Source organism: Falco naumanni, chromosome 17 (assembly GCF_017639655.2).
Source record: "Falco naumanni isolate bFalNau1 chromosome 17, bFalNau1.pat, whole genome shotgun sequence".
Lineage (NCBI taxonomy): Eukaryota > Metazoa > Chordata > Aves > Falconiformes > Falconidae > Falco > Falco naumanni.
Window position 1 is genome coordinate 2,743,372 of NC_054070.1, and position 27,468 is coordinate 2,770,839.

The 27,468-nt window shown below is 46.1% G+C and overlaps 1 protein-coding gene across 1 annotated transcript; it reads left to right on the forward strand.

Annotated features, from left to right (window-relative positions):
• The first annotated feature begins 583 nt into the window (after positions 1-583).
• Positions 584-17,814, forward strand: LOC121098682 (radial spoke head protein 9 homolog). The gene is made up of 3 exons (XM_040616954.1): positions 584-647; positions 756-902; positions 17,630-17,814. The coding sequence occupies exons 1-3, from the start codon at positions 584-586 to the stop codon at positions 17,788-17,790; spliced, it is 372 nt and encodes a 123-aa protein (XP_040472888.1). The 3' UTR covers positions 17,791-17,814.
• Positions 17,815-27,468: the final 9,654 nt, after the last annotated feature.

The following is a 27,468-nucleotide window of genomic DNA, read 5'->3' on the forward strand; positions in this document are numbered from 1 at the left end:
CCTTTGTGGTGTAATTGTATGCCCTCCTGCTTTTGGACGTACATTTGGATTTGGGCCTCTTGAAATGGAGGCCATTGACCTAGGCAGGGCAGCCACCCCTAACCGCATTCCGAGCGGGCTGCTGCCCCTCAGGGCCGGGGCTGGCTCCCCACAGGCCCGGCACAGCCTGCCCTGCCTGCCCAGGCTCTCCAGGGCCCTGCTTTCTCCGCCGTTCCCCGAAGCCCGCGGTGCCCCAGGCCTGCGCACGGCCTCCGGGCCGCGGCCACCCCGCTCCCCTCAGCCCCGCACCGCGCGGGAACGGCCGCCGCCTCGCGCCAGGCACTGAGGTACACCGGCCCCGCGCGGCTCCCGGCCCGCCCGGGCCCTCAGCCCCGGCACACCGGCCGCCTGCGCCCGCCGGCGCCACCGGGAAGGTGGGACCCGCCATTGCCGTGCATAGTTTATGTCAGCGGTTAGCACTTATAGCTGCAGTGAGTTCTCTAGATATAGGGTGTAACCAAACGGGCACAGAGGGTTGGTCTCAACTCAGTGCCCATTGCTCATCTAGGACCGCAGTTAGCATGGCGTGCAATGCACATCATCGATGACTGATGTCACCCATTTCCGGCAAGTCTTTGGTCTTCTGTGGAGTCCACTGAAGAAAGATTGTGATTCTTTCCTATGCTGTGGGCATTAGAGAAACGATACGATACTCTATGGTGTGACGAACGTTAGCCTAGCTCACTCTGTTAATGGTCATCAGTGGCTGTTTGCAGGTCTTTCTTTGATGGAGGCAAAAAAGTTAAGTTCCTATTTCCATTTCACTGAGCCTGTTAAGCTGAAGAATAAAACCCTGCTGGAAAAGGCTGACCTCGACCCATCCACTGACTTTCTAGACTCTCTGGAGCGTGATATCCCACAAGGTAAAGGTAGAAGAATCGACAGATGCAATGAAGGGGAAGGCAGCCTTGAGTAGTCTGGGAAATGCTGAGGTGACAGGATGCAGGTCACTATGGAGTTTGGTATGCTTGTGAGGAGCTCCTGCAAATCTGTAAAGGAATTGTATCCTTTACTAACTATTGTACTTAGTTCCCTTCTTAAGCAAATCTAAATGCTTACAGTGGTAGATGTAAGTGTACCAGAGCTGTTACATCCTCACAACAGATCTGACCACATCAGCAGTTAATAACCCCTCTGCCTGAGTGGCATATTGTCTCTTGGCTTGGGTAAAGCCTGTGACAGCTGGTGTCCCTGTGGGGAGAGATAACTCCGCCAGTGACAGAGGGAATTTATGTGGTTTGAAGTATTGAAGAGACCTCTTGTCTCACCCGGTATTGCTGCTCTTTATCTAAATGGGCTCTCATTAACACTAAGCTGGTATCTCTGAGAGGCTGGATTCAAATGTTCCTTTGATAAACTGTGTTAGATGCTGCAGTGTGGAATAATCTGTATTCTAGTGGGATTACACTGGAAGCAGAAAGGAAGATGTGCCTACTGGAATGTATTTTCAGTTCACATCTCTATTGTTCTGCTGGACAACTGTTAAGTATATTTAAAGCTTCTTCCCCTGGCAGGCTATTTCTCTAAAGAGATGGGCATGATTTTTATTTGCTTCTAACTACCTTTTGCTGATTTGTTGCATTTTTTTGGATTGGGCCAAGTGTTTTCATGGCCTGCTGTCTAGAAAGAACAGAAAGAAAGATTCTTGGGTCATAGTCAGAACTTAAGTTTGCTATTTTATTCCTATCCTGGAGTAGCAGGATAGGATAGTAGGTGACCTGTGCCTGATGGATTTGGCTGGAAGGACAGTGAATTACCAGTGCTCTGACTTTCAGACTTTATGTGTGTGTGATTAGACAAGATATATATATATATATATCTTGTCCAATCTTTCCTTTGACTGAGAAGGAACCTAGTGAGCTCCTGCCTGAATTCTGAACATTTCTGACTGTTCAGAGCATAAACAGTGCTAAAATGTAAACCATTGTTCAACTTACTGGGAGTGTCCTTGCTGCAGTCGTTTTACAAAGGTGTAGTCTGGAGGGACTGCTCATTTTTATGTATGCTGGCCCATTGAGCTGGCCCTTTTGACTCAAAAAGGAGTATTGCAAGGGAGATTAGGTCCTAGATACCTCCTAAGAAAATTTTAGCTGCAGTTTTGTATGGTAGTTCAGGCATTGCTACTGTTTGCATTCCCTGCCCACCCTTTTTTTCCTAGGGTTTGTGGTAGGGAGACTTTTTAATTTTGTGAGGCCTGAAACCATAGAGCCACTGCAACAGGCGATAAATCTGGGGTGCTTTCTATGTTTCCACTAGAAAACAGGCACCAAGGGCTAAGAGCCTGGAGACTAATTTGCATCACAGAGCTGGTTTTAGCCCCCCTCAGCTGTGGTGAAGAATGGCACCTTTGAAAGATTACAGATACAATTCTGCAGTGTTTCACATCTAGTTCAAGGGACCAGGCAACTGGCAGGTCATGCTGTGTGTTAGACATGAAGATGGCGGTTTTATTGAAGTCTTTAAATCAAATTTGACTTGTGGTCAAATTTTACACAGTGGCAGATAGAAAGTGAGGCTCAGCTGTGCCACTGTCGTGTTTGTCTTCCTGTCGCAACCTGCGGTCTGAGTAAGTGTGAACCTCTGCCCCGTTCCTGGGAGGTTGTTGCTGTTAGTGCAGATCTCTGTCTCCTCAAAAAAGTTAATTCTCAAAGACTACCTGAGCTCAAGTGCAGCTGAGCGCTTCTTAATGGAAGAAAAGAAGATTCATCATGGTGCCTGTGCAGCTCTGGCTGCTCTGTTCTGCTCCTTTTTGGACTGAACCTGAGGATTGATGGAATGAGCTTGTCAGGCGAAGGAAGTAAGACAGGAACTGGTTACAGGATCAGCAAGGCATGTAGCCTCTCTAATTGCACTCTATCACATGCAGATAGGAGCTCTGACATTAAAGAAAGATCAATCCACCCCCCTTTAACAAGCATTCAGGTTGCCTGAAGTACTGGTTGCTTGTGAAAATGTAGGGGGGAAAAAAAAGAACAGGAGGTAGACAGAGGCTTTCTGCTGACTTTATCTGCACGGCTCTGCCAAAGTCCCTCACTCCAGGTTGCAAGGTACTCAAACTCTGGGTCTTGAATTACCCTCTTTCAATTCTGCCAGTTCATGTTGGTCCTGACCCAGCGCAGACAGTGCTTTTTCTATTTCCTGACATGTTGTTCATAGCTCTGGCAAATCCCCTCATTTTGACCCGAAGCTTTTCTTGTCTTTCTTGGCTAGATCCACTCTTGAACAGTTATTGTCAGAGCAGAAGTAGGAATTCCCAAATCTATTGACTCTAGAATTGTGACCGAAGCCAAAATCATCTCTGCCCTCAATAAATACACAAAAAGTTGACCGGGTTGAGTAACATGTGAGTGATGCTCCCAGCGTGCATTAGGATTCTCCCTTAAAAGACCTAAAGAACAGGACTGAGAGATTAAGGGCTGATTTTAACCTGTCTAAAAGTAACAACTCTTTTGGAATAGTTTTCTTTATTAATTGGAAACTGAACATCTGTGGTGGCTGTCAAGGGTGCAACTGTCATCAAATGTATGGGGTGTCATAATAGGAGAGCAGAGGTGTCTTACAGAATGGAAAATTGGAGGCAGAGAGAACATTTTATATGACAGCTGAGAGGTGGGAAGAAAGGAAGTTAAACCAGATTGAATAAAGGAAACAACAGGTAAAAGCAGAGTTTAGTGCAAGATTGGGGAACCTGGAGTTTTGTAACAAAACTGTCTGCCACCCTCATCTTTATCAGTGATATCTGTGGTGATTGCAGGTTCCAGATTCTGTCCGCGTGTCTGTCTATTGGGTTATCTGTGCACTTCAAGAGTTCAGACTATGTTGCTGCTCCTCCCCTAATCATACTGTGAGTCTGTCTGGTTTTTCTTGGTGTCTCAGCTCCCAGAGACAAGTGACTGTGTAACTTAGATTTTACTTTAAAAATACATTTTTGTAAATGATTGTAGAGAAAAGTGGGAGAATGCAAACCCTGTCTCAAAAGCAAATTCAATTGGCTTATCCCCTCTAAAGTCGCCAGCTCTCTGAGCCAAACTCATGAATTTGAGTGGCCCGACTCATGATTTTTGAACATGGAGGGGTTGTGATACTGATCTTCTGTCACCACAGTATCAGATCATGTAATGCTTCTTTCTGATCCAAGTGGCCAGCTGGCCATCATGTTGCATGCTGGGATCTGTAGGTTTTGCTGGCCATATGTCTGCCTTAAAGATAAGCTTGTTTGCTCTAGTCTAAGCAGACAATCTGCTCAACTTTATGCACAATTAGATATAGCCTTTCAGCTGCTGGCAGATTGCCAGTGTGGTCCTTTCTGTTGCATGGAGTTTGGCACCCTGGGTGATAGCATCTCGGGATCTAGAGTTGTGGCAGTTTTACATGTGCTTGTAGGTAATGGAATGGTGAAAAAAATAGCAGAAATTCCTAGCATGCCTACAGCATTTTCACTTGATGACCTAATGTTGCATAGGTATGAAATAATGGTCACCTGTCAAGCATTGACATGATGGGAAAAGTGAAAATGGAGGGGGAAGGATGATTTTACTGTCACCATAGTATCAGATCAGGCTATGCTACATTCTGCAAGGACAAATGAAAGGGAATGGGAGAAAGCCTAAGGTACTAGCATGGACTGGAAAGCTTGGGAGGAAGTAAAACAGGGGATGCAGAATTCAGGTCTTTGGTGCTTTCAAAGTACAGTTCAGAAAAGCAATAAATTGACTCTGAGTTTTGTTACAGATTGCTGACTCAGATCACTTTGATATGGAGATAAGGGACACCAACAGGTTAAAAAACTGATGCAGTTAAAAACTGATGCGGGAGGGGAGGTATGTTGGAGGCAAAGGAAAAGAAAAATGTGGATAGGAAAAGATATGAGTGGAAATAGGATTTATAAAAGAAGACTTTATTCACAAGTCATGACTCCCAGTCAATGAAGAGCTGCTTCTGGCTGAAAGCCTACCACAGTTCACTGGTGGAATAAGGGTAGGAATTAGAATTTAAAAAGCAATATAAAAGAAATACAGAAAGTTGGGAACAATTAATGATTGATATAATTTGGAATTTATATTGAGTAGAAAATGACAAGGAAGCCAGGATAACCTGCAGTAGTCCCTGACAACTATAGGGAGGACTTTTTCAACTATATTGATAGGAGAAGAAAGCATAGTAATGGTACTGGAAACTGTCACTAAATGGTGAAGGTAAAAAGGCTGATAAGAAATGTGGAAGAGCAGAAATGCTCAATTTTTTTTTCTGGTTTGTTTTGGGGAAGAATATGGACTTACATGAAATGAAGACAATAAAATACTCTTTCAGACAGTTTTCAGACTGTTTGCTATGGGAGGGTAGTTAGACAACCTTTACTGTGTGTCAAAAAATGAAAATGGCTGAGCCAGATAAGTTACTGCTGAAATCATTATCTCAGGAGACTTGTGGCATACTTACGATGTTAACCTTTAATAAATCCCAGCATTGCAGAAATATTCCCCTAAACTTATCTTAATTGGTAGTTGTGATTTAGAAATCACTGAATGGGCATATTTCTGGAGAGGGTCAGAAGGGGATTCAGCTGGGACTAGTGCCAGTACTGGTATTCTTCAACTTATTTATAAATGATCTAGGAGTAAAGAATTGGTGGAGAGGCAAATAATGACAAGGGCAGGACAGCTACAGAGATCTGGTAAACTGGGCTTGCTTAAAGAAAGTACATTTTGATGTAGCTACTTGCAAAGTCACAGACCTAAGAGCAGGGACTGGAAGCCAGACTGTGAGCTGTATTCTGGAAGCTGTGGCTCTGAAAGGAAATCCAGGCACAACCCACTGAACATCAGCTCCCAGTCTGATCCTGAAACTTAAAAGGCTAATTTGATCTGTAGATTTATAAACAGGGGTGTAGCAAATAGGAACAGGGAGGTGATTTTTTTTCTGCGCATGCTGTTAGTGGAATCAGGACTGGATTACTGCACATTGCAAAACTGGAGAGTTACAGAAAAGAGCCACAAAAGGATTCAAGGGCTGGTGAGAGACATAAACAGTTCAATCTCTTTATCTTGCAGGAAAGAACATGAGAATGACTGTATTACACTGTGTAAATACTCCATGGAGTTTAAGTATTGATTATTGAAGATCTATTTAGTATAGCAGAGACAGGCGTATCAGGAATCAGCAGCTGAATATTATAGCCAGAAAAATGAAAATGAGAAACTAGGTACAAATTTTAACAGTAAAATTACTACCGGCTAACAAGGATAATGGAGGAATTTGTGTCTCTTGGTATCTTAGCATCATTCTGGATGTCTTCCTGGGAATTGTGTTTTAGCCAAAGGCAAATCTAAGTTGCTAGTCCCAGACATGAGTAACTGAGTTAAGGTTAATGTAGGAGTACAGAACAGGTGATTTCCTGATATGCCTGGCTGTAAACTTGATGACAGCCATGGAGGGTGATTTTTAGTTTGGGCTTCTTCAGTGTCAGTGACATTAACGCAAAGGTGGCAATGTGCTCCTGAGACAGCGACTCTAAGCACAGGACTCTCCGTACAGCTGGCTTTACGCTCTGAACTATGACGCATGAGGGCTCAAAAGAGGACTGAGGAGATTCCTGACTTATTGCCATGCATTGTGTAGGGTAGACCGGGGAGCTGAGACCTCTCAGATGTGATTGCTCTGACTCTGTAATGCTGGGATTTCGTAGCGTCATTCTAAACGGGTATACAGTGGCAGGGTGGATCATAGTGAGTCTTGTCTAGTTGCTGTTTCATGATTCAGCCAGAGAAGTGCCTAGAGAGAAGATCGTTTCAGCTCCTTTACCATTTTGACTGCGGAAGAAGTGACAGCCACTCAGTCTGTAGCTCCGTTTCTTCACCTGAAAGTGCAGTGATTTTGAGGCATTCCTTACACAGCACTGCAGACAATGGGATTTGTGGCTGTTTCCTTGGCTGAATACTTTGGGCACTAGCCTTTCTGCAAACTTGCTGAACAGTAGCCTGGGTTAGACCACTCATAACCTCCTGTTCTCTGAGCTTCATTGGCACGCTTTTTACCGGTTTAGCAACAGCTGGTGCTTAATGGGCCCTTGAAGATAGAGAGGCTGCGTTTCTAAGTGGGAGATAATTTCCTTTGGCCACTCTCAAGGCCCATTTCGGTAGCTCCATCTTGGTTGCCCCAAAAGTCCAGGTGCTGGAAGTAAGGCGGCCAGGAGGCATGAACCTGCTTTATCTCCATGCATTAACACAGCTAATTAACTCCCTTTCGACCCACCCTCCAGGCGATTAATCCTCTATCAGCCTAGTCTCCAGCCATTTGAAGAGTCTGTGTCTGCAGAGGTATTTACAACCCCCAGCTAGCGAGCAGAGAGCAAGCCTGCCCGTTATCAGGGCTCTAAGACAAATGGCTACCTCCCCAGTGGCCTTGCAAAATCCAGCAGTGCTATGCTGTGCTGGCCACCTACTTTCACCCAGCCTCCCTTCTCCGCTAACATTTCACTGATGTGACCTGAGCCCTCCCCTTTCATTGCTTAACAACAAGCAGCACCTCCCCAGCTCTGTGAAAACTGAGAGCAAAAGCACTTTACCTCTTAGCCTGCCAAGAGCCACACGGGGACAAGGCTTTTCAAGCTGTCTTGCTGAAATTCAAACTAAAAGACCCATAATGAATGAGAGGGCAGTGCTTCATATTAGCAAGAATAAAAAGAGGTAGCCAAAACATAGAACAAAACTCCTAGTGTGCCTCACAGCTATCCTCATTCCTGGTTCGGAGAGGTGATCTGTAGGTCTGGCAAATGTGTGAAACTGAGCTACAGCATCCCATGGAGTTACCTGACATTTATAGAAGTGTTTTTGACAAACTTCATAACACAGTAGTACAGAAGGAGTAAAACAGATTAGCGTGCATCAGAACAGTCGGCTTTCGGATGTAAGAATCGAACCAAACAGTTAGCTCAGTGGGCTATTACTTAAAGCGTTGGTACCTGAAGTTCTCTGTTAAAACTGAAGTCATCCATCCCTAGAAATAGTTCCAGGCTGGCCGTAGCTGCTGCTTTCCAGCAGGGCGCACTGTGGTCCAGGCGTTGTCAGTGCTGCGCACAGAAAAGGAGACTATAGAAAAGCAAAACGAGAAAGAAAAGCACCGAGAGCAGCATCAAATTGAGGAGAAGGTATGGCCTGAGTTTCCAGGCTGTGTGTGGTATATTGACCTTCTGAACTGTAGGTATGGAGAAGCTACTCTGTCCCTTCCAAGCTTAGGCAATTTCTGGAATGGTCCTGGGGCTTTTCAATAGCTTTCTTCGCACCCTTAGTGATTACAGGCATGCAATGGATGTACGCAAATACATAAGCATGTCTCCTACATCCTTCAAAAGTAGAGACACTCTTCATGGTTTTGGACTGAGGAGCCTTTAAAGGCTGTTAAGGCTACGCCTGCAGCGACCCAAGAGCATTGCCTGGGAGCAATACAAGATGTTGTCCTCTTACAAGCTGGGGTGCTGCCAGCTCAGGAGTTCAAGATCAGACTGGAACCTCTCCTGCTATGTTGCCACGTGAGGACTCCAGAGCCAGCTAGTATCAGAGCTTTTGACTGGCCGTCTGTGGTCTGCTTTGATTTCTGGAAAGGAGTCTGCTTTCCTTGGGCTTTGTGTCTATGGGTAATAAAGCAGTGCATTCACTGCTTTTGGGTCCTCGGTCTGTATCACCTCAGGGGTCTTGTTTAGTCAGAGACCTTGGATGAGTTTATACTGGAGCAGGGCTGCCCATCAACCGAGAGCTGTGGTGGAATCCTTCACTCTCCTGACTGCTGCAGTGAAAGGAGGAGGACAGAAGCAGAGTCTTCCGTAGCAACTTTCCAGGGATTATATTTGAAGTTTTTTCCTTCTCAGTAAAAGAAATCATGGCCCACCCTGTCTCCGTTTCAGCTCCTGGTTCATTGGACATGAAAAGGAGATGAACTTCTTGATGAACTGATGGGAAATGCGGGTGAAGCCTCTTAGAACCAGAAGTTGCAGTTTTATCACCACATCGGTCAGCCTTGGCCTAGCCCTTTCTCTAGGGAATGATGAAAAATCACTTGCAGGGGAAAGCCCAGGGCAGTCTGTATGTCACTGAAGTCACAACAAGGTCAGCTTTTGCTAGGAGTGATCTATTTCTGAGTGGCAGCTCCTGCCTGTGCAGCAGCTGGCATTGGTGCCAGCCCTGTTTATAGCTTTGCTTTGCTGTTTGCTGCCCCTTTGGCCATAGAACATTTGCAGGGAGGAAGTAATGGGCGTTGTCTTGCTTTACTGTATGCAAATGTCATATAGATTGAAATTCTGCAGGCTGAATGGGTGCGTGGCTGTGTGTAGAGGGAAAAGGATGAGACAGTTCATCTATGGGTATATTTGTATGGCAGTTGTGCCGTGCAGGTTGTGCTGTGCAGAGACAGCTAAGATATCCCAGGCATTAGAAGATGCTTAGCCATCTTTAGTGTTCAGAATCAGCTTGAATATCAACACAACTGCACCGTGCTGTGTGGATACGCTCAGTGTGACAGTCTTCTCAGAAACTGGTAAGCTCTTCAGGTAATTCGGGCTAGAATTCAGTATCTAGTTTAGTATGAGAACATCAACAGTTAATAATCCATGCCATCTGTTCCTCACCCTAAGCCCTTTTAACTAGTCCTGCTAATTTGATGATGAGGTAAGAAGTACAACTGGGGGACTGACAGGGCTTGTAGCCTTGCCCCTCCTGCAGGAGAGCGAATTGGATGTCCTCTAAGCATTCGATGGGTTTTGAATCCCAGCATCGACTGCTTTGTGTTCTCTCAGAATTCGGAGATCGATGTGAGGTTCTTTGCCCCTAATCCAGCCCCTGTTCATCATTATCACCTCCTCAAAGTGGCCAGTGCTTTGTTATCAGGAGAGGCAAAATCTTACAGGGTGGCCATAATCTCCTCTGAGAGTCAGACAGATATTCTCCGTGGGTAAGAAAGTGACAGTGACCGAAAGCTCTAGGGGGAAGCAGGCTAGAACAAAGCTGTCCATTGCATCCTTTCATCAAACTGTTAATCTTTCTTTCAAAGACATCACATTTGTTTGGTGACAAAAGCCCCAAAGAAGCTGAATTGAGCCTGAAATCCTGTAGCAAGATTTAGAGGAAGCATCTTTCATTCAGAGCAGGGAGGGGCGAGAGACTCCTTCTTTTTCTTCCTACCAACCAATGGGCTCACAGAAGCCCACGAAGGTGACGGATTAATGCAGGGGCTCCCCAGGTAGATGCTACGTGATTCCTGGCACGCTCCACACAGCGACCAGCTGAACAAGAAATACAGAGTGTGACAAGATCCAGCATAAACTTGTGCTTTGGAAGGAGGGTGCTTTGCCTCTCTGAGAGATTTGTAAATTTACTACAGAAGACCCAAGATACAATGATCAGTATTACAGTTGTCAGAATCCAAATAGCACAGATTTTAACCAGTTTTTCTACTCCTAAATTTTGATTGTATATTGTCTTGCTGTTTCCTCTAGTGCACAGCCCTGTTCCAAATCTCTGTTCTGGATGCTTTCTGTGCAAAGTCTGCATCTTTTTCTCAAGAACAACAACAAAAGTTAAAAGGATCCTAGCTCTATTCTAATTATCAGGCGGATTTAGGACTTAAGGGCAAACTAACTGGGCTATAAGGAGGCTGCAATTTGATGTGTGTTACTTCTGTGCTAGCTTTTTCAGTCTTTCCCATCCTTTGCTGCTCATTTATGTCTGTGTATTGTCCCTTCTTTTGTGTTGGCATTGCTGGCTGTGCAGCCAGATTTCAGCTGGAAAAATAATTTTATTTTTGGCTAAACTATTTTTCAGCCAGATCGTTTCCCTGACCTTGTTCACTGAGCAGTAAATAAACACTTTTGTGGTCTCTGTGATGGAAGAGTGATGAGGAGGGGAATAAGGGTTTGGGGGCAGAGCCTGCTTCAACTGGATTAAGCCGCACTGTTGCCAGATGTCTAAGTACGGCCTCATTTCAGCCAGTACTTGGAGGCTTCTGAATACTGTGCTCCTGGGACAACACTGCAATGCCTGGGTCTTCCTTGTCAGCAGGAAACAGGTACTTTGTGCGTAAATGGAAGGCCCAGGGCTGTCTTAATCATTTGTGCTGCAGAGGCATCCCCAGTGGGAGAGGATAATGGAGAGAAAAACCCTCTGAAGCAAGACCATTTTACTTTGAGGTTTGGGCATTGTTGTATTTGTGTGTCAAAGATGTGGCAGGCATTAGGACCACGAAAGAGCCACTTGGAAGCATCTGACTGTTTGTAAACTGTGCTTTCCTGGCTCTGGAGGCTTTTAAAAATAGTACCGAACCTGCAACCAGTCTGTGTTTTTATTTAATTATTATTAAATAGTTATATGGGGAATTGGAAATATTGACAGCAGTGTTAACGTATGGGGTACAGGTGGTGTGTCAAGCAAATGAAAGAGATTTAGTTTGTAGCCAGTAAATGGCATGAAGGAGTCTGAGCCCCACATATAAGAGCGTTTGGATGTGTGTCCTTATGGCTGGTAGGCTGTGCCTCAAATGTCCGTGCAGCAAAATTTCCTTACAGCTGCTCTGCTGTGCAATTTGTCTTTGTTTCCTATCGACAGCAAATTAGAAGTAGGAAGCTCTTTGCAGTGCTAGATTTTCTGTTGGAGGGAAATGGAAGCTAAATCCCATGGGTGCAGTGTAGCTTTGTCAGAACTAAGTGCCTGGGGTCGCGCAGCCAAGCAGTGGCTGCTTTTGCAAAGGGAAGCGGTTATGTTACCCCTCTGCGGGTTAATATTTGTGCTATAACTCCATACTTCACCCTCACTCAGAACTGAACTGCAGCAAGGTAGGTTATAACCTGCTCATGTGGCAGCGTATTGTGTTAATGGTAAGAGCAACCATGCTGACGCTGCTTTTCCCTTGAGACATTTCCTCCTTTGAAGAGGAATTGATAATGTCACTTTTATGACCCTCTGTGAGCTTTTGCAACATGGAGCCTCTCTATCAGCCTGTCTAGCTCTTAAAGCTGTTTCTTCTCAAGCTCGTACTGAAACGAGGCATTGCTGAATCACCTCCGAAGCAGCAATGTTATGAGAGGTCATACTGAAAGTGGACCAGTTCCCACAGGAAAGTTCTGCAGCCTTCTTAAAAGGCTTTTGTTTAAAAGCTAATGTCTCACGCACCCTATTGCCTCTGTGAATTAGAAGATTCAGCCCATAGCTGAGACAGACATGGGGGATGAGACAGGGATTTCTATTGGCAACTGGAAAGGAAGAAGAAGCTGAGAAGTAGGTTGACTTTTGAAATTCAGCTCTGGTGTCCTGGCAGCTGTTGAAGTGCCATAAAAAAAGGCAGTGGTTTAACACTGGGTGAGCATCAGAATCTTCAAAGCACTTTCCTGTTTGGGAAAGATGTAAGGAACTCCTCAGAATTCCTGTCTGCGTTTGGAGGGGTGGAGGCTGCAGCCTGCTCTAAAGAGGGAATAGGAAGCTCCAGATCTTCATCCAGCGGATATTTTTCCCATGCTCTTTCCTCCCACACAGCAGCTCCCTCCCTTCCCTTCTGGAGCAGCAACAGGCAATAGTTTCAACACAGACAGTGCTTGGCTTCCTTAGGTTTGCTGGGTGCAGCTTCAGAATTAATTTGCTCTTTTAAAAAAATGGATTTTGAAGAATGGAAATCTTACCAGAGCGGTGTTACTGTTAGAAATCTCTGGCGTGAGAGCAATGACCTCTGGTTCCCTGTACCTCAGCAAGCATGATGAGTGAAGTTAACTCTGCTGCCTGATTTAGGGATAACATAGGCTAGCTACAGCTCACACGTAGATGCAAGTAAAAATCAGTATTTAACTCTAGGAAAGCCAGTTTTTACTTGCTGTCTCTTAGTTCTATTTGTATTCCCTCCAATGCAAATAATAGTTCGTAATTTTTTTTTCCTGACAACTTTTATCTAGGAGTCTTGGTGTACCTTACAGACTGATGCTCTGAGTTTCTCAGCCTCCCAGCAAGCGACACGTTGTCTGACACAGGGGCAATGAACAGTACAGGGACTGCCCTGGGATATTCTGAGCCAATATTAGAAAGGATTTGAACCCAGCATCCCGCTCCTGCATTTTTATAGTAATAGAGACCTACAGCTACCTATGCAATGATTTTACTCCAAGAACCATTTGTAATAGCAGGGAGGTTTAAAAGAAAAGAAAAAGGATAAAAGAAGAAAAAAAGGATAAAAGCAGCATTTCATTTTTGCAGTTCTCAGCCCTTTTTATATTTTATTATGAAATGCATTTCTAAGGCATTTTCTTGAAGGAGGAAAGAAGGCATATTCATTTTAAGCTATTATTTCATGCTGTTCATTAGCTTCTGATTAAAGTACATTTAGAGTGGTTTATGACATCATTATTTCAAACTCCTACAAGAAAGGTGGGCCTGAAAAAGCATTTTTTATTAATATAGTGAGGTTTGAGCTGTGATGGAAGAGAACACAATTGTCTTGAAGCTTTCAAGGAGAATAACTTGCTCCGTGTCTCATGAGTTCAAATAATTTTGTCTTCTGGACCATCTCCTCAAATGCTGCTAATGTGGTGAGGTATGGGAAAAAACAGACTGAGATAATGGGCTCTAAAAGGACCAAAATAAGTGGTTAGGTTTCACAACTTTAATGTGCTGCCTCCTTAGAAGGCAAACACCAGCACTGTGTATCAGTGCGGTTTCTGAATTGATTTTGTGTGTTGCAAAGGTCCAGCCTGGAAAAGTATACTGAATAGATCACCTTTGATTGCTGTGTTAGAAACATGTCCCCAGTGATCTGGTTAGTAAAAGGCAGAAGGTGGCACGGCTGCTGCTGTTTTGGCTCTGCAGAATAAAGAGCAGCTCTATGACTAATTCTTGCTGAAAACAGGATCTGAGTGAAAATGACATTACAGTTTCAGACAGTTTCATGTAATTTTTTTCCTGTCTTCAACGAGTGTTGTGTCAGTCCAGGTGGGATTGCCCTGAAGTAACCTGCTTGTTTTGTTCAGGTCCTTATTTCACAGGAAGACTTATGCAGCATCAGCAAAACTTTATTGTCCCTATTTGCATAGAATTAGATGCAGAACCAAGCATCAGAGAAGAGCTAGAAAGCTGTAACAATTTAATATTCCCCAAAGGTCTCACATTTGTGAAATGACAAATCTGAGCCCTTTGGGAGTTTGCAGCTTGGACAGACAGTAGGGAAATGAAACAGCTGCACATCACAGCCTTTAGAGATCAAGCATAAAAGTGAATGGAGCTGTCTTCAATCACATCTGTCCATTTCTGCCAGGTGTGAAGGTACATGGGAAGTTCCTTTGATCAGCAGAGTTAACTGCTGATGAATCCTCTGCAGAGATAGATAAGCACACTGGGTAAATGTTGTGAGGAGATCATGGATCCATGTACTGTATTGCCCCAGGGCATAGATAAGGGGATTAAATCAAGTTGAACTCTATTTACTCTACCTTCTCTGTGAATTTGTCCAGCAAAAAGAAGTCTGAATCCAGATATAGTTCATGAGAGCATTAATATACCTGTTTTCCTTCTCAACTTTCCCATTTGTCATGCTCCAGGCATTTCTTTTTGTTCTTTGTAAATAGTTTTGGGCATAGGATTCATCTGTGTACATGAACATATATACACACACACACAAGCTATCACATGTACCCAGGCTGCTGGATGCTTCCAGTATGTTGGGAGACATTTAGCAAACCAGATAATCCCTAGAGGCTCTCACCACCCAGCAAGGCAAGGCACAGTCCTATTCTTGACAGACTTGCTTCTCAGAGGACTGGTCCTAAATCAAAGACAATGAGAGTTCCTCATTCCATTAGCTTTTTGTCAGAGAAACTCTTTCAAAAGTTTACAGTCACCCCCCTGCAAACCAATGTGTAAAGCCGCAGCAAGAACCACCAGTACGTGATAAAGGGCTTGCAGATCATTTCTGCAAGCGCAAGCTGCAAGAACCCTGCACTGAAAGCAGAGTCGATGTTCAAAGGAGAAATGGAAAAAGTTATTTGTCACATATTCAGACCTATTTGCTTGCCACTTGTTGCTCAACTCTCCTATGCATAGTCTAGCTACCGCCACGAGCAAATGGTGAAAATTTTTAGAGGCAGAGTTCAATAAACTGTTTGAAAGCTTGTCCTTTGACGGCAGATGGCTGTAGTGCTTCAGCCACTGGGTGATCTGCCTCGTCATGAAATGTTCTTCACCTGGGTTTCCACGCTATCCAAGTAGTGAAGTTTCTTAAGAACATGCAGATTTTGTCAGAGACCCAGTCAGTTAGAATTTGTAATCCCAGTGGCTGAACCATTAATATGTGGTTTTACTCCAGCTATGACCAAGGTCCAGTCCAGTTTGTGTCCATGAGTAGCACTGGAGAGACTGCATGGGAGACTGGGGTTGCCTGGTCTGTGAAACCACTGTGTGTGAAGACACCAGCTCATGCTTTAACTAGGACGTGTGCAAGGAATGTTACAGTGCAAGGAAGATGGCACACACCTGCACTGATCCTGCTCTGTATTAAGTAGCGCTTTGCTTTACTGAGATTCCAGCTGTTTCTCTTTAGTGGCAACATGGAGCTGAGTGAGTCAGAAGTAAGCTCTCTGGTATGGAAATCTCCCGAGTCCTTAAAAGATTGTGAATGTCTCTTTTGTACTTCTATCCTGCAGCCAGAGTCACTTTGTCAGAAAGTTCAGTGACTGCCATGGAAGGCAGGTGTTGCTGTCCATTTAGTTCCATCTTTGCACGTAACTGAAGAGGGTGCTTTGGAAGGTAACAGATCAAAGATGACACGGTGCATATTATGATATAACCAACCTGTGGAACTTGCTACTGAAGGAGACAGGGGAAACAGTGGTGCCCAAGAAACTTTTGAAAAGTACAGAAATACAAAGAGAAGAGGGAGGTAACAGGTGAGCAGCAGAACTCACGACACCTGGTTTTACAGGGCTTTGAATTGTGGTGTTCCTTTCTGATTCTGCAGCCACCATATATACTGTTTCCTCTCAACTTCCCCCCCCCATCGAGCCCTCAACTACTGCAGTTTGCCATGAACTGCTTCAGAGACTACATGTACTGCACGTGAGTGTGCAAGAGCCCAAAGCTACGAGCACTGATTGCCCAGACAGCTGCTGCCGGGCAAGCCAAACAGCCTGTGCTGCCCCACAGCTGCTGGCAGATAAACAAATAGCTTCAGGAGCTGCCGTCAACCCTTGGGCCGTGTCCTGTGGAGACCTGTTGTAGGAACCTGTGGTGTTAAAACACTTCAACCCTTTGTCGGATGCCACTAAAATTGGCCAAGAGTCAGAAGTGAGTGGGAAGGGGAGGACTGGCAGCTGACAGCAATCACAGAAGCCCTTCCCCAGGCTAACCGTGACGTAAGTAAGCATGAGTCACAGCATAAACTGATGAGCCTAAAATTATCTACACGGATGAATACCGTCTAACTGTCCCAACGCATTATGGGCTTTCTGCTTACTCTGGAATTGGCAGATTTTGACTTTGGGTGCAGACAGCCTGACCGCTTGACTCCAGGCCCGTAGTAGTATGACAGCTCCAACTGCACTTTTTTATTTGGGCCTGCTGCTTTTGCTTTTAGATGAAGATTCAGCAGGAACCTTCTTCCTTACATTGTAGCCTCTAGGCATTACTGATTTGGTGCTGAAGCTGGTATTTTCTTCTTTTGGCAGCTCCTTGCCCTCTGGCATTGAATCCAGGCTGATGCTCCAGCCCCCTCCCCTCCTGTGTTGTTCCCAGGCTGTCGTGTCAGATGCAAAACAAACACTCAGTGGCTCAGAGCTCCTTGCATCCAGGAGAAATTGCATTTTCACACTGGCTCTGAACCTCCTCCGCAGAGCCAAAGCAAAATCAATGCGGAAACTAATCCCTTTGCCCCTACCACGCACATCCTCTTCAATGATGGAGCCAGGAAAGACTGAAGAGAATTAACCTTTTCTGCAAAATTCTCTGAGCTAAGAAATACCCTGCTTTTCATGCTCTCTTCCTCTTTCCCAGTTGCTGCATCAGGGAAACCAGTCTTCTCTGGAGCTGAAGTGTCTTCTTCCTCTTCTCACTACTAAAGCTACAAGTTTATTTTAAAAATAAATTCCATACTATGCAGGATTGCTATAGCTAGTCTTGGCTCTCTATAGCTAGTAGCTAGACCAAGTAGGTGGCAGCTTGGTAGAGTAACTGCTGCCCGCTCAGAAGCATCCAAGAATAGCTCTAGCCTCTCCTAGGGATCAAGTATACAAGTCTGGAGCTCCAGGGGTCCCTTCCTGTGACGCATATGGCGTTACTATCATAGCCATGGAATATGCTACCGTGTGAAGCTAGACACAGACATCTGGAATTGAGGGCAGCCTGTAACACTGAACTGACAAAAGAAAAAAAGGTATCAAGGTTTCTGGCCTCCCTCACTTCCCTTTTCTCAGGTGTCACAAACTCCAGTGCAGCCTTGTGCACTGTTAACTGGTCAGGCAGAACGCACTGCAGTCCCCCTCTCAGCTTAGGGACAGCTTGCTCCAGGAACGCTGCCTCTTTCTCCTTTCCAGGGACTGCACTTGTGACATACTGACAAATGGCATTTTCTTGCACAGGCTCCTGGACTGTCCAGCTAGAGAAGGGAGGCACTGTGGTGGTGCTGCGGAGCCTGCTGCGGCTGGGACTGATGTTCTACCATGTCCCAATGACCGAGCGATACGGCTATGTCTGCTTCGGCACTGGCGAGAAGAACTTGGATCTGCCCTTCATGCTGTGACTCGCCTGTCTGGGATGAGGGCTCGAGAACATTTAGATTATATACTTAGGAGACTTTTGTTTACTGCTTGTTCTAATAAATGTGTGAAACCTCTGCACTTTGAGCAAGATTCTTTTGTGCCTGGATTCTGGCCCCAGTTCTTTTCTTAGGACTTTGCTGTGTGCGATCCTCCTTCAGCTCCAGGTTGAATTCCCTGTTATGTGTCACTGAAGATCCTTTAGATACTGACAGATGGCATTTTCTTCCACGATGGGTGAAGCCCCAGGTTAGAAATCAAACCTAGGCCATCTAGTTACACATGCTTACACAACCATGACACTTCCTTGACACCATGCTTACACAAAAGCTAATTTGGAGACAGCATGAATGAATGCCTACTATCACCCATGAACGACAAACAGAACAGGGCTGCACTCAGAGTAGAAAGCTCATGCATACCGTAAGGGATCTGTACTAAACCCTGAACTCGAGAAAGGCATATTGAAGAAAGTATTTTGTTTTTCAAATGTTAGGTTTCATGAAAATTAGAGAGGTCCTTCCAGCTCATGGCACTAAACTGTAGAAAACATTAACTGGGCATCACCTGGTCTTTTGCAAAATGTGCTCATTCAGGTTCATCTCAAGGCAGTGGTTTAATCCAGTGACTTTTCCATTAGTAAAGCTCACTGAGCAGAGCTACCTAGGCTAGAAGACATAGTAACTTCTGTACGCAGGAGAAGAAAGAAAAATCTTTTCCCTTCTAAAGGGCTGTAGGTTTCAAAGCTTCATAAAATAGACGGTCAGCCAGAGATTTTATCTCAGTATAGTTAATGAAGTCTTAGCTCTGCCTCCCAAAGCCAAAAGATCTTGGCCAGCTCAAAGGGCTGAATGTAGGGCTTCCTTTTCACAAAGTAAGGCTAAGAAGAACCATTATAACTTGGTTTCCTTGGTAAAACGTGTTTATCCTTACTCTCTGTTCCTGTCCATGCTGATAGGTATTAGCAGATGATTCTGATGAAAGCAGTACAAGGTTGAGTGGCATAGTAGTATATAAATAAGCTGTGTTGATCTGTAGCCCCCAGACAAATATCAAAGAAACGGAGCCAAAGCCATAATGACCCTGATAAATGTAATGACCTTTTCATACCAGGCCCATAAGTAGCACGTCTCAAGTAGCAGTGGTCAGTAGGTGCAAGGTACATGCACGTACTACTATACAAGGAGAGAAATGGTGCCACCTTTTAGTTAGAGCGTGGAAAATTATGCGCATCCATCAGGACCAAACTATCCCAGGAAGCAGCCGTACCACCGATACGGACGACTTAAGGCAAATGTATTTCCATGGGGAAAAAATCACAGGCCAAGTCATCAAGGATGTCAACATTCTGTATTTCCTAGATCCAGGAGTGAAGCACAAGCCAGAAATCCTTAAGGGGACGTGTAAGATACACACGTCTGTTTACCGCTGCCATAGGTGTTCTGCTGCAAATTATGGATAGTACAGATAATTAAAAAAAATAATTTCGGTAGTCATAACAATTTCTGTTACTGCCAAGGAAATACAGTTCTGCAGGAGACTTTTTCTTCCATTAGTGTCACAGGTATAAAAGCCCAAATGAGGCAGATCTGAGTTGAAACACAGGTTAATGGGGAATCACCATTCATTGTTGGAAAAAGCGGGAAACATGCTTTTCCAAACCCAGTCGTGAACCACGATGAAACAAAAGCCTTCAGATCCTTTCCAGCTTTGAGGTAAAAGTCTTTGCCCCTCCTTTCTCCAAATCATTCTGCACACTGGACTTTGCTTTGCTAAATCTTGTATTCTGCTAGAGGAGCAGGTTGCAGCTCATTCACTGGAGACAGTATAGAGTACTAATGACAGTTTTGGCATAAGAAAATCGGGGATACTGACAACCTTGCAAAAAAAGCAGAGCAGTGGGAAACAGCTGTGCTTACTGACTATGCCAGTTCTGTCCATTAGTGGTTTAAGCAGAGAGGCTTGTGTGTATGTTTGACATTATCCTTCAGCAAAGGGTGTCCCACTGGCAGAGGTTTTTTGCACCACTTAGGGCCCCTCTTCCAGATAAGCTTTGCAGATCTGACGGACCAGTGGGTCAGATACCTGTCAAAAAAACACAAATGCATTTCAGCTTGAGAGTGATCACAGAGAAGAGGTTCCAACTGGAGCAGGAGCAGGCACTGTAGCCTTTGCCTCCACACATGCCTCTTTACAAAAGGAATAACCATGAGCAGAGCCCCCTCAATTCAGAAGGGGCCACTGGAAAGGAATCTTTCTTTGTTTTGGAACTTCTGAGCTGCACCTCTGCACTGAACCCCCTGGCACCTGCTTGACTTCCAGTCTTACAAACCAGGCGTAGTCTCCAGGCTGCTGGCAAGTTGTCCACCTGTAGTGAAACTGGAGTGCCAAACCCCTTCATTGCAACCAAGTCCAAGACTGAATGCATCCAGCCTCTATGGGAGGTGTTATTTCAACAGCTGGCCTCAATAAGGTAAACGAACTACAAAGGCTAAACTCTGTGAGAAATAAAGTCTCTAAAAAGGGGTTAGTTTACTTCTGGTGGATAATCGGTTATTTCTTCTGCATGTGATGGGTTTCTGGCCTAGTCTTGTATTTTCATACATTCAGCTTTGCTTTAGTGTTCTCTGTACAATACTACTGCAGCTTGGTGGTGCGGGAAGTCAGAACCTACAGTGTAAGAGGTACTAGAATGGAATTATCATCACAAAACTACAAATCTCTGTGAAGAGCAATGTCTGGCAAATATCCTCTGTTTTTTACCATTTGAAGTTTTAGGCTTGGCTTTGCAAACAGGCAGGGGATTTCAGATTCAGAATCAGTTACTGGAAATCTTACCCTGCGGCTGGGTGGCCTAGAGTTTTGTTAGACTTTAAATCTTTTGCTACCAGTAGAGAGGGGAATAGAGGTCCTCAGAGAAAGAGGAGTCTTTTCGGACAATAAAGATCCAAAGTAAAACCCTAGCATAATCTGCAAAAATAATGTTCTAACAAATTAGAATTTGGAACAGACTGATAAACTTTGTTCAGCGATGTTTGCATGCCTCTGGTTGAGTAATCCCATGGTCTTAATGTAACCTCAATCAGTCATCCTCTCCCCAAACAGCTTTGTTACCTTCTATTTTGCATCGTGCAAATTTGAGATATTAGGAACTTTGGACAGAGACCATGTAGTGCATTTGTTTGAAGGCATTTGGCACATTCCTGAGAACTACAAAGCAAGCTTGCTATGCCAGGCAGCCACAGACTATGTAACAGCAAGCCCGTTTTCCAAGCACTTTTCTTCCTCAGCAATCCTGAACAGCACAAATTGAAAAAAGAATCATATTTGGAAGTACCTGCTACTGAAACGAAGCCACTTTCAAAAGGCTTTGCTTTTGCTTTGAGAAGTTTATGTTAGTTAACTAAACACCTAGAAGCAACAGCAGGAGGGATCCGGGAAAAGGTATCGAGCAAGATACAGCCACTTCTTCTCCTATGCATGCATTATATTAGTCTCTTTTGACCTTCAGAGTTATGCTAGTGCATTAGTGGAATCCCTTACATAACAACATCAGGACAGGACTCTTAATTTCTCTTGCCTTTAATTTCACATGCAAGGGGAGTTCAGCGAGACCAAACACAGGTCCCCAGTTTGGAATCTGGCAAAGAACCATGGCAAGGCAGCTCCTTTGGGAGAAGCTGCAGGGGTATTAGATGGGCACATGGGGCTCGGCCCTTCTTTTCATGTTCCCCTTGCTGCAGGGGGAGGTCTGTAGCACAAGTTTTGGTATCGCAAGATGGCACTTAGAGTGAAAGTGGAAAAAAAAATCCCCAATTGTTTTAATGCATCAGCGTGCCAAGTGCAGTTCTGGTCACGTGTCCACATGCTTATGGGAAAGTGCTCCCGTGATAATAAATGATCTCAGTGGGAGAGAAGTGAATGTGTGAATGTGAGATAGATACACATCAATGCTGTGTGCAGGTTTAGACAGACAGTGGCTTTTTAAGAAACCCCTCTGTTTCTGTGTGGGGGCTGGAAGTGCACACCCCAATTCTGCATAGGAAGGAGGATTTAGTACTGGCCTGATTTTAAAGCTTTTGTTATTTCTCTTTTGAGCAGGTCTAATGATTCAAGATTTGGCACTTTCTCTTGCTGAACCCGATGTCACGTCCTAGTGCCAGGAGAAATTGTAGGCTGTAGGAAGTGCTATCTTCCGGCAGAGATAACAGACCTGTCATCTTCCTCTTCATCAATGAAGAGTCCGGTAGTATTTTTCGTGAGAAAGTAAAACCCTGTTTATAGTATCCTGACCAAGACTGTGTGTGGAAGTCGTGTGTGTGTGTGTGTGTGTGTGTGTGTGTGTGTGTGTGTGTAAGAAACCATCTCAGTTTCCAAACTGCAGTGGAATCTCTCCTCATTTCAGACACATCCTGCTTTGTGCACATACATTGATTTGTTAGTGTATCTGAGGAGCTAGTTCTCTTGCTCACTAGGACAAGATATGTTTATTCTTTTTGTTATAATTCTTACAGCCTTTTTTTTTCCTCTCTTTGAAGTGCTGAGGTGCAGTCACTCTTATTGGCTGTTTGTGGACAACGCCGTGGTTTGGTTTGTGCATTTTGCTCCAGATGAAGTCAATTTCCTTTTGGAGAAAAATATTACTAGGAGGAAGCTTCTTGTGACACTTTATGGATGCTGTGGACCTCAACTGTTGGGATGTAATGATGTTAAATAATAACAGCAACCATTATTCTTCCTCTGCTGATCATTTTTGGAGCAGTGCTCTGCTATTGTGCTTCTCCAGCTGTCCCTCCTCCTCTCCCGTTCCCCTCTGCCCATCCCTTGGCTTGCACCTGTACGTCCCACTTGCCCACTGTCCAGGTACCTTTGGGGAAGCACAGATATGTCTGTAGTCCAAAATCCTACTGTGACTTGTTGGAAGTGTTCCAGCAGTGGTAAAAATGCTACATTTCATAGCCAACTCAACAAAAAGAAAGGGCTTTGCATGGATGACTCAGTTAATTTCCCTTTGCCTACCGCAGAAGCAGCTGAAGGATTTCCAGTTGGTTGCGCCATTAGCCAGGGTGTCTCACTGCGGGTCTATTGAAATTGCCATGGCTGCTGCACCGGTGAGCTAAAGAGGGCACTTGAGGCTTTCGAGCAGCAAAGACAGAGTCCTGAGAATAACATATGGAAACCATGCAAACCATCCCTGGCCTGCTGGTCTTAAGTCTTAAGGTTAAGTCTTAGGGTTCAGTCTTAAGGTTAATTCTTAAGGTTAAGTCTTAGGGTTAGATCTTTAGGTTAAGACTTATGGTTAAGTCTCAGGGATAAGTCTTAATGTTAAGTCTAAAGGTTGAGTCTTAAGGTTAATTCTTAAGGTTAAGTCTTAGGGTTAAGTCTTAAGGTTAATTCTTAAGGTTAAGTCTTAGGGTTAGGTCTTTAGGTTAAGACTTATGGTTAAGTATCAGGGATAAGTCTTAAGGGTAAGTCTTAATGTTAAGTCTAAAGGTTGAGTCTTAGGGTTAAGTCTTCATGTTAATTCTTAAGGTTGAGTCTTAGGGTTAAGTCTTAAGGATGAGTCTTAGAGTTAAGTCTCTAGGCTCATCCTTAGGGTTAAGTCTTAAGGTTAAGTCCTAGGGTTAAGTCTTAAGGCTGAGTCTTAAGGTTGAGTCTTAGGGTTGAGTCTTAGGATTAGGTTATTTGGTTAAGACTTAGGGTTAAATCTCCCCCAGCCGGAGAGCCTCCCCCAGCCCTCAGCAGCACAGGGGTGTGGGGGCAGGAGAGGAGAGGAGGGTCTCCCTGAAAACCCCATCTCAGCTGCTTGCCTCGCCCTGGCCTTCAGGACAGCAGGCACTGGCCCCTTTGGGGATCTGCTGGCAAGAGTCCCAGGGCACTCCCCCTTCCCCTTCTGGGGATGCCTCCCATCCCCGCAGCGATGAGCAAAGCAGCAGAGAAGAAGCCAGCAGTGGCCCCTCTCCCCCAGTTCCGACACCCACATTCCTCCCTCCCTCCCAGTTCTTGAGCCACATGCCAGCCTCTTCCCCAGTTCCCAGGGCCATACCCCTCTCACTCCCCGACTTGTGCAGCAAAGAGCAACCAGACACAGAAGAAACCAGGTGTGGCCCCTCTCAGCATCCCCAGTGTTTTTATTTCAGGGGGGGCCTGGAGGGCCCGGCCGCCTCACTCGGTAGCGGGGCAAGGGGAGGCGGCGCGCATGGTCCCCTGAGCCCGGCTCATCCTCCAACAACCTGCGCAGCCACTGCAGACCTTCGCTGATGTCCGGCAAGCGGCGGAGGGGGCTGCGGTCTCTGTCCTGCGGGCTGGACATGCTGCGGACGCGCTGGCGGGGCACGGGGGGCCTGCGCTCCCCACGGTCGTCAGAGAGCCTCCGGCGCCGGGGACCTCCGGGGCCCCGCTGCTGCCACCGCTGCCGCCACCCCTGCCACCGCCACAGCTCTACTTGAGGATGGAGCCGGCCGTGATGATGGCGGGCTGCCCCATTGTGGTCCACCTGTCCCTGCAGGCGGCGGATGGCCACGATGCGCCCCCGGCAGATGGGGCAGGTGGCAGCGACGGTGGTGTCAGCCCAGTGCTGGATGCAAGCGTGGCAGAATGCATGCCAGCACGGATCCACAGCAGCGGGGCCCTCAAGGGGACCCAAGCAGATGGGGCAGGTGTCCTCCCGCCGGGAGATCCCGGCGGCTCCCAGTGCTGCTGGCTCATGCCTGGACGCCTCCATCGCTGGTGCTGGAAGTTGGTGCCCTGTCAGCTGCTGGCGGCACTTGCTATCTCACCTGCCACTGGCAGGGCTGGATGGGTGCCGCCGGCAGGACTCGAAGGCTCGGGTGCTGCTGGTGGGTCGTGAAGGCTCGGGTTCCACGGGCAGGACTCTGGCTCCTCAGCTGCTGGCAGCTCTCAACGTCCGGTGTGCTGTGGCAGGACTCGATGGCTTGGGTGCTGCCCACAGGACACTCTGACGCTGGCAGTACCTGATGCTGGCAGTGTTGCTGTGCAGCCCAAGTGAAGTCAAGGGGTGACTGTGACCCTCTGGTGACATCACAGTGGTCTCAGGGGTGCACCTGCAGGCGCACCCAGGCGCTCGCCCAGCCTCAGAGACAGACCCTGTGATGCAAAGCCCCTCCGGCAGCGTTGCTTCACACCTCCGTGTCTGCTCAGGCCCCTTTCAGGCGGTCCCTGCTGCCGCTGGTAGTTGTGCCAGCATCACACGCTGGTGCAGCGGTTGGGGCTGGCAGAGCCCTCCGGGGGCCACCTGGTGCCAGCCCCTGTTGAAGGAGGGCCACCCTGAGCCGCATGGATGCTGGGCACCACTGGAAAGAGCCAGGCTCCAGCTTCTTTGCACCCTGCCTTCAGATAGTGACCTATATGGAGAAGGTGCCCTGGGCCTTCTCTTCTGCAGGCTGAAGAGTCCCATCTCTCTCAGCCCCTTCTCACCAGAGAGATGCGTTGTCCAGATGGTTGGCATCAGAAAGTTTGTGAGAAAGAAATATCACGGCCCAGGCCTTCCCTAGAGCCACACACCCACCACAGAAAGCCTTTGGAGACAATTGATGGAGAGACACGTCCAGAACTCTCCCCTACCTCTGCCGTGGGCCAAAGGCAGTGCTAGACCTTTGCCTCCCTCACTGGTGAGGGACTCCAGGACACATTTCACAAAGGTCAGAGGCTGCATCATCACTCCCATGCTAGAAAAAAAAGAGCTGCCGAGATCAATCCCACTGTTGGCAGTTTCTCTTCTGTCTGTTGGCTCACAGTTCTCACCCAAACTCTCGTGTTGCTCTGCACTGAAGCTAGGCAAGGTCTGGTCCTGACTTTCAGGACGGCCCCAAGTCCTCTCAAGTCAGCTGGACGGCACCATCAGAACTGGGTCCTGTGACAGGTCTCCCGGTCCCAGAGCAAGCTGTAGGTGCTCCCTCCAAACATTTGAGCCGAGTTTCATTAGGCAGGAGCTGCAGTTTTCAGGGTATGTCCCTGCCACGCAAATCCATTCCTGACCCTGCTGCTTCTTGCAGCGTTATTCAGGTGGCGGAGAAGGGTCCAGGAGCTTGGATTGCAACCCAATGCCTACTAATGAACAGGCACCAAACTGCCCCTCTCTAACCCCTGCCAGAGCAGAGGGATGCACAGACCACTCTACAATCACACCCAAGGACACAGCCAGAAAAAGTAAAGCTTTCTATTTCCTTTTTTTGGGTTGGGTTTTTTTTTCTGTAAATATACAATTACAGAAACCTCTGCGTAACATTCTCAACAGGACAGGCAGCTCCGTGGCCCTGGGGGCGAGCACAGGCTGCCAGTTCCTGGCTCTGCCGAGCTGTGCTCCGGAGCTGCCCCTGCTCTCGGTGCACGACGCCCCGCTCCTCGCCCTCCGCAGGGAAAACTGGCCCTCCTGGTGTCAGGGTGTTGCCTTTTTGTAGGTGATGTGGAGGTGCTGAGCCACGGGCTGCATACCATTACAGAAACAGCAGGGAATAACTGCTGCATCCGTCATCGCATCTTTACAAATGGGACGTAACAACTCCTCTGGAATGGGATCGTCTGAGGAGGAGGAGGAGGAAGGCTCCTCTGGTAAAAAGGGAGGCTTTCCTTCTTCCCTCTAGCATAAGCTTCCCTGGAGGAGAGCGGGGGGGGGGAGGAAAAAGACAAAATTGAAAGATGGGTAAAGGAAAACTCTTACAAGCTTTGGGTTTTATCAAACTAAGGTGATAGATGGAAGCCTTCTCACGCCACATTGGCCTTCTACAATGTAGGCATTTAGGTTAAATGACTTTCCTAGAGCCACAATATCAAAAGAAGGAGGGAGGAACAGTTTTCCTTCTGCAGAGCTCTCCTATCCATTGGATCAACTACAAAGCAATCTCAGACTGGAAAAATGATTGCTCTGCAGCTAGAGAGCAGAGGAAAGGAATCCACCCGCTCCTTTGCCAGAGGGTAAATGTAAATTGCTGGATCAGGGTAAAGTTCGTCCCCAGGTAATTTCATTTTGTAAATTAAAGAAGTCTGTGCTACAGCTTCTACAAGAGGAGATCCACGATAGAAAAAGGGAAGTGCTACCGAGTGCATTTTCCAACAGCCACTCTTGAGAGCACACAGTAGGAATTTCTTAGTTTATAGCTACAGGAAAACTTCACTAAAAGTTAGAGGGGGAGGAAATCTCAGTCCAACGGCTATTTATTAAATTTTGCAAGAAGCCTTTGAAACGTAAACCAGAAGCAAAACGAGTTTTCAAAGAGAATGATGCCAACTGTAAACGCTACTGAAATGCCTTGCAGAAATACAGGTTCTTAGCATATCCCAAGGTCAGCCAGCTTCCAGGGGCATGAACATTAAGACCACCCTATTTTAATATTGTAAAGTATTGCAGGTCTTAATGTTAAGATACGATGATAATGTTTCCTCCCTCGTAATGGCAGAGGCTGGCCACCTTGGCTACGTTGCCACTCAGACATTTTTACATGGTTTATCTCATTCACTTTTTGGTCAGGCCAATGAATTCCACACTTACACATTAATAGTTGGTATTGCATTTTTCCTAGCCTTTGTCAGCATGGCACCCTTTGTGTTGGGATCTTCCACCTCCATCATGAAACTTGTTGGAATTCCTGTGCTTCTTTTAATCCTGGGAAGAGACTCAACATTTTTGTCCTGTTAAGAATGGA

Excerpts from the sequence above, each read along its gene's own strand:
- LOC121098682 (XM_040616954.1), top strand. The coding sequence starts at position 584 with ATGACTGATGTCACCCATTTCCGGCAAGTCTTTGGTCTTCTGTGGAGT. Across the intron at positions 648-755 it reads GAGTCCACTGAAGAAAGATT|GTCTTTCTTTGATGGAGGCA; the intron begins GTGATTCTTTCC and ends GGCTGTTTGCAG. Across the intron at positions 903-17,629 it reads GGAGCGTGATATCCCACAAG|GCTCCTGGACTGTCCAGCTA; the intron begins GTAAAGGTAGAA and ends TTTCTTGCACAG.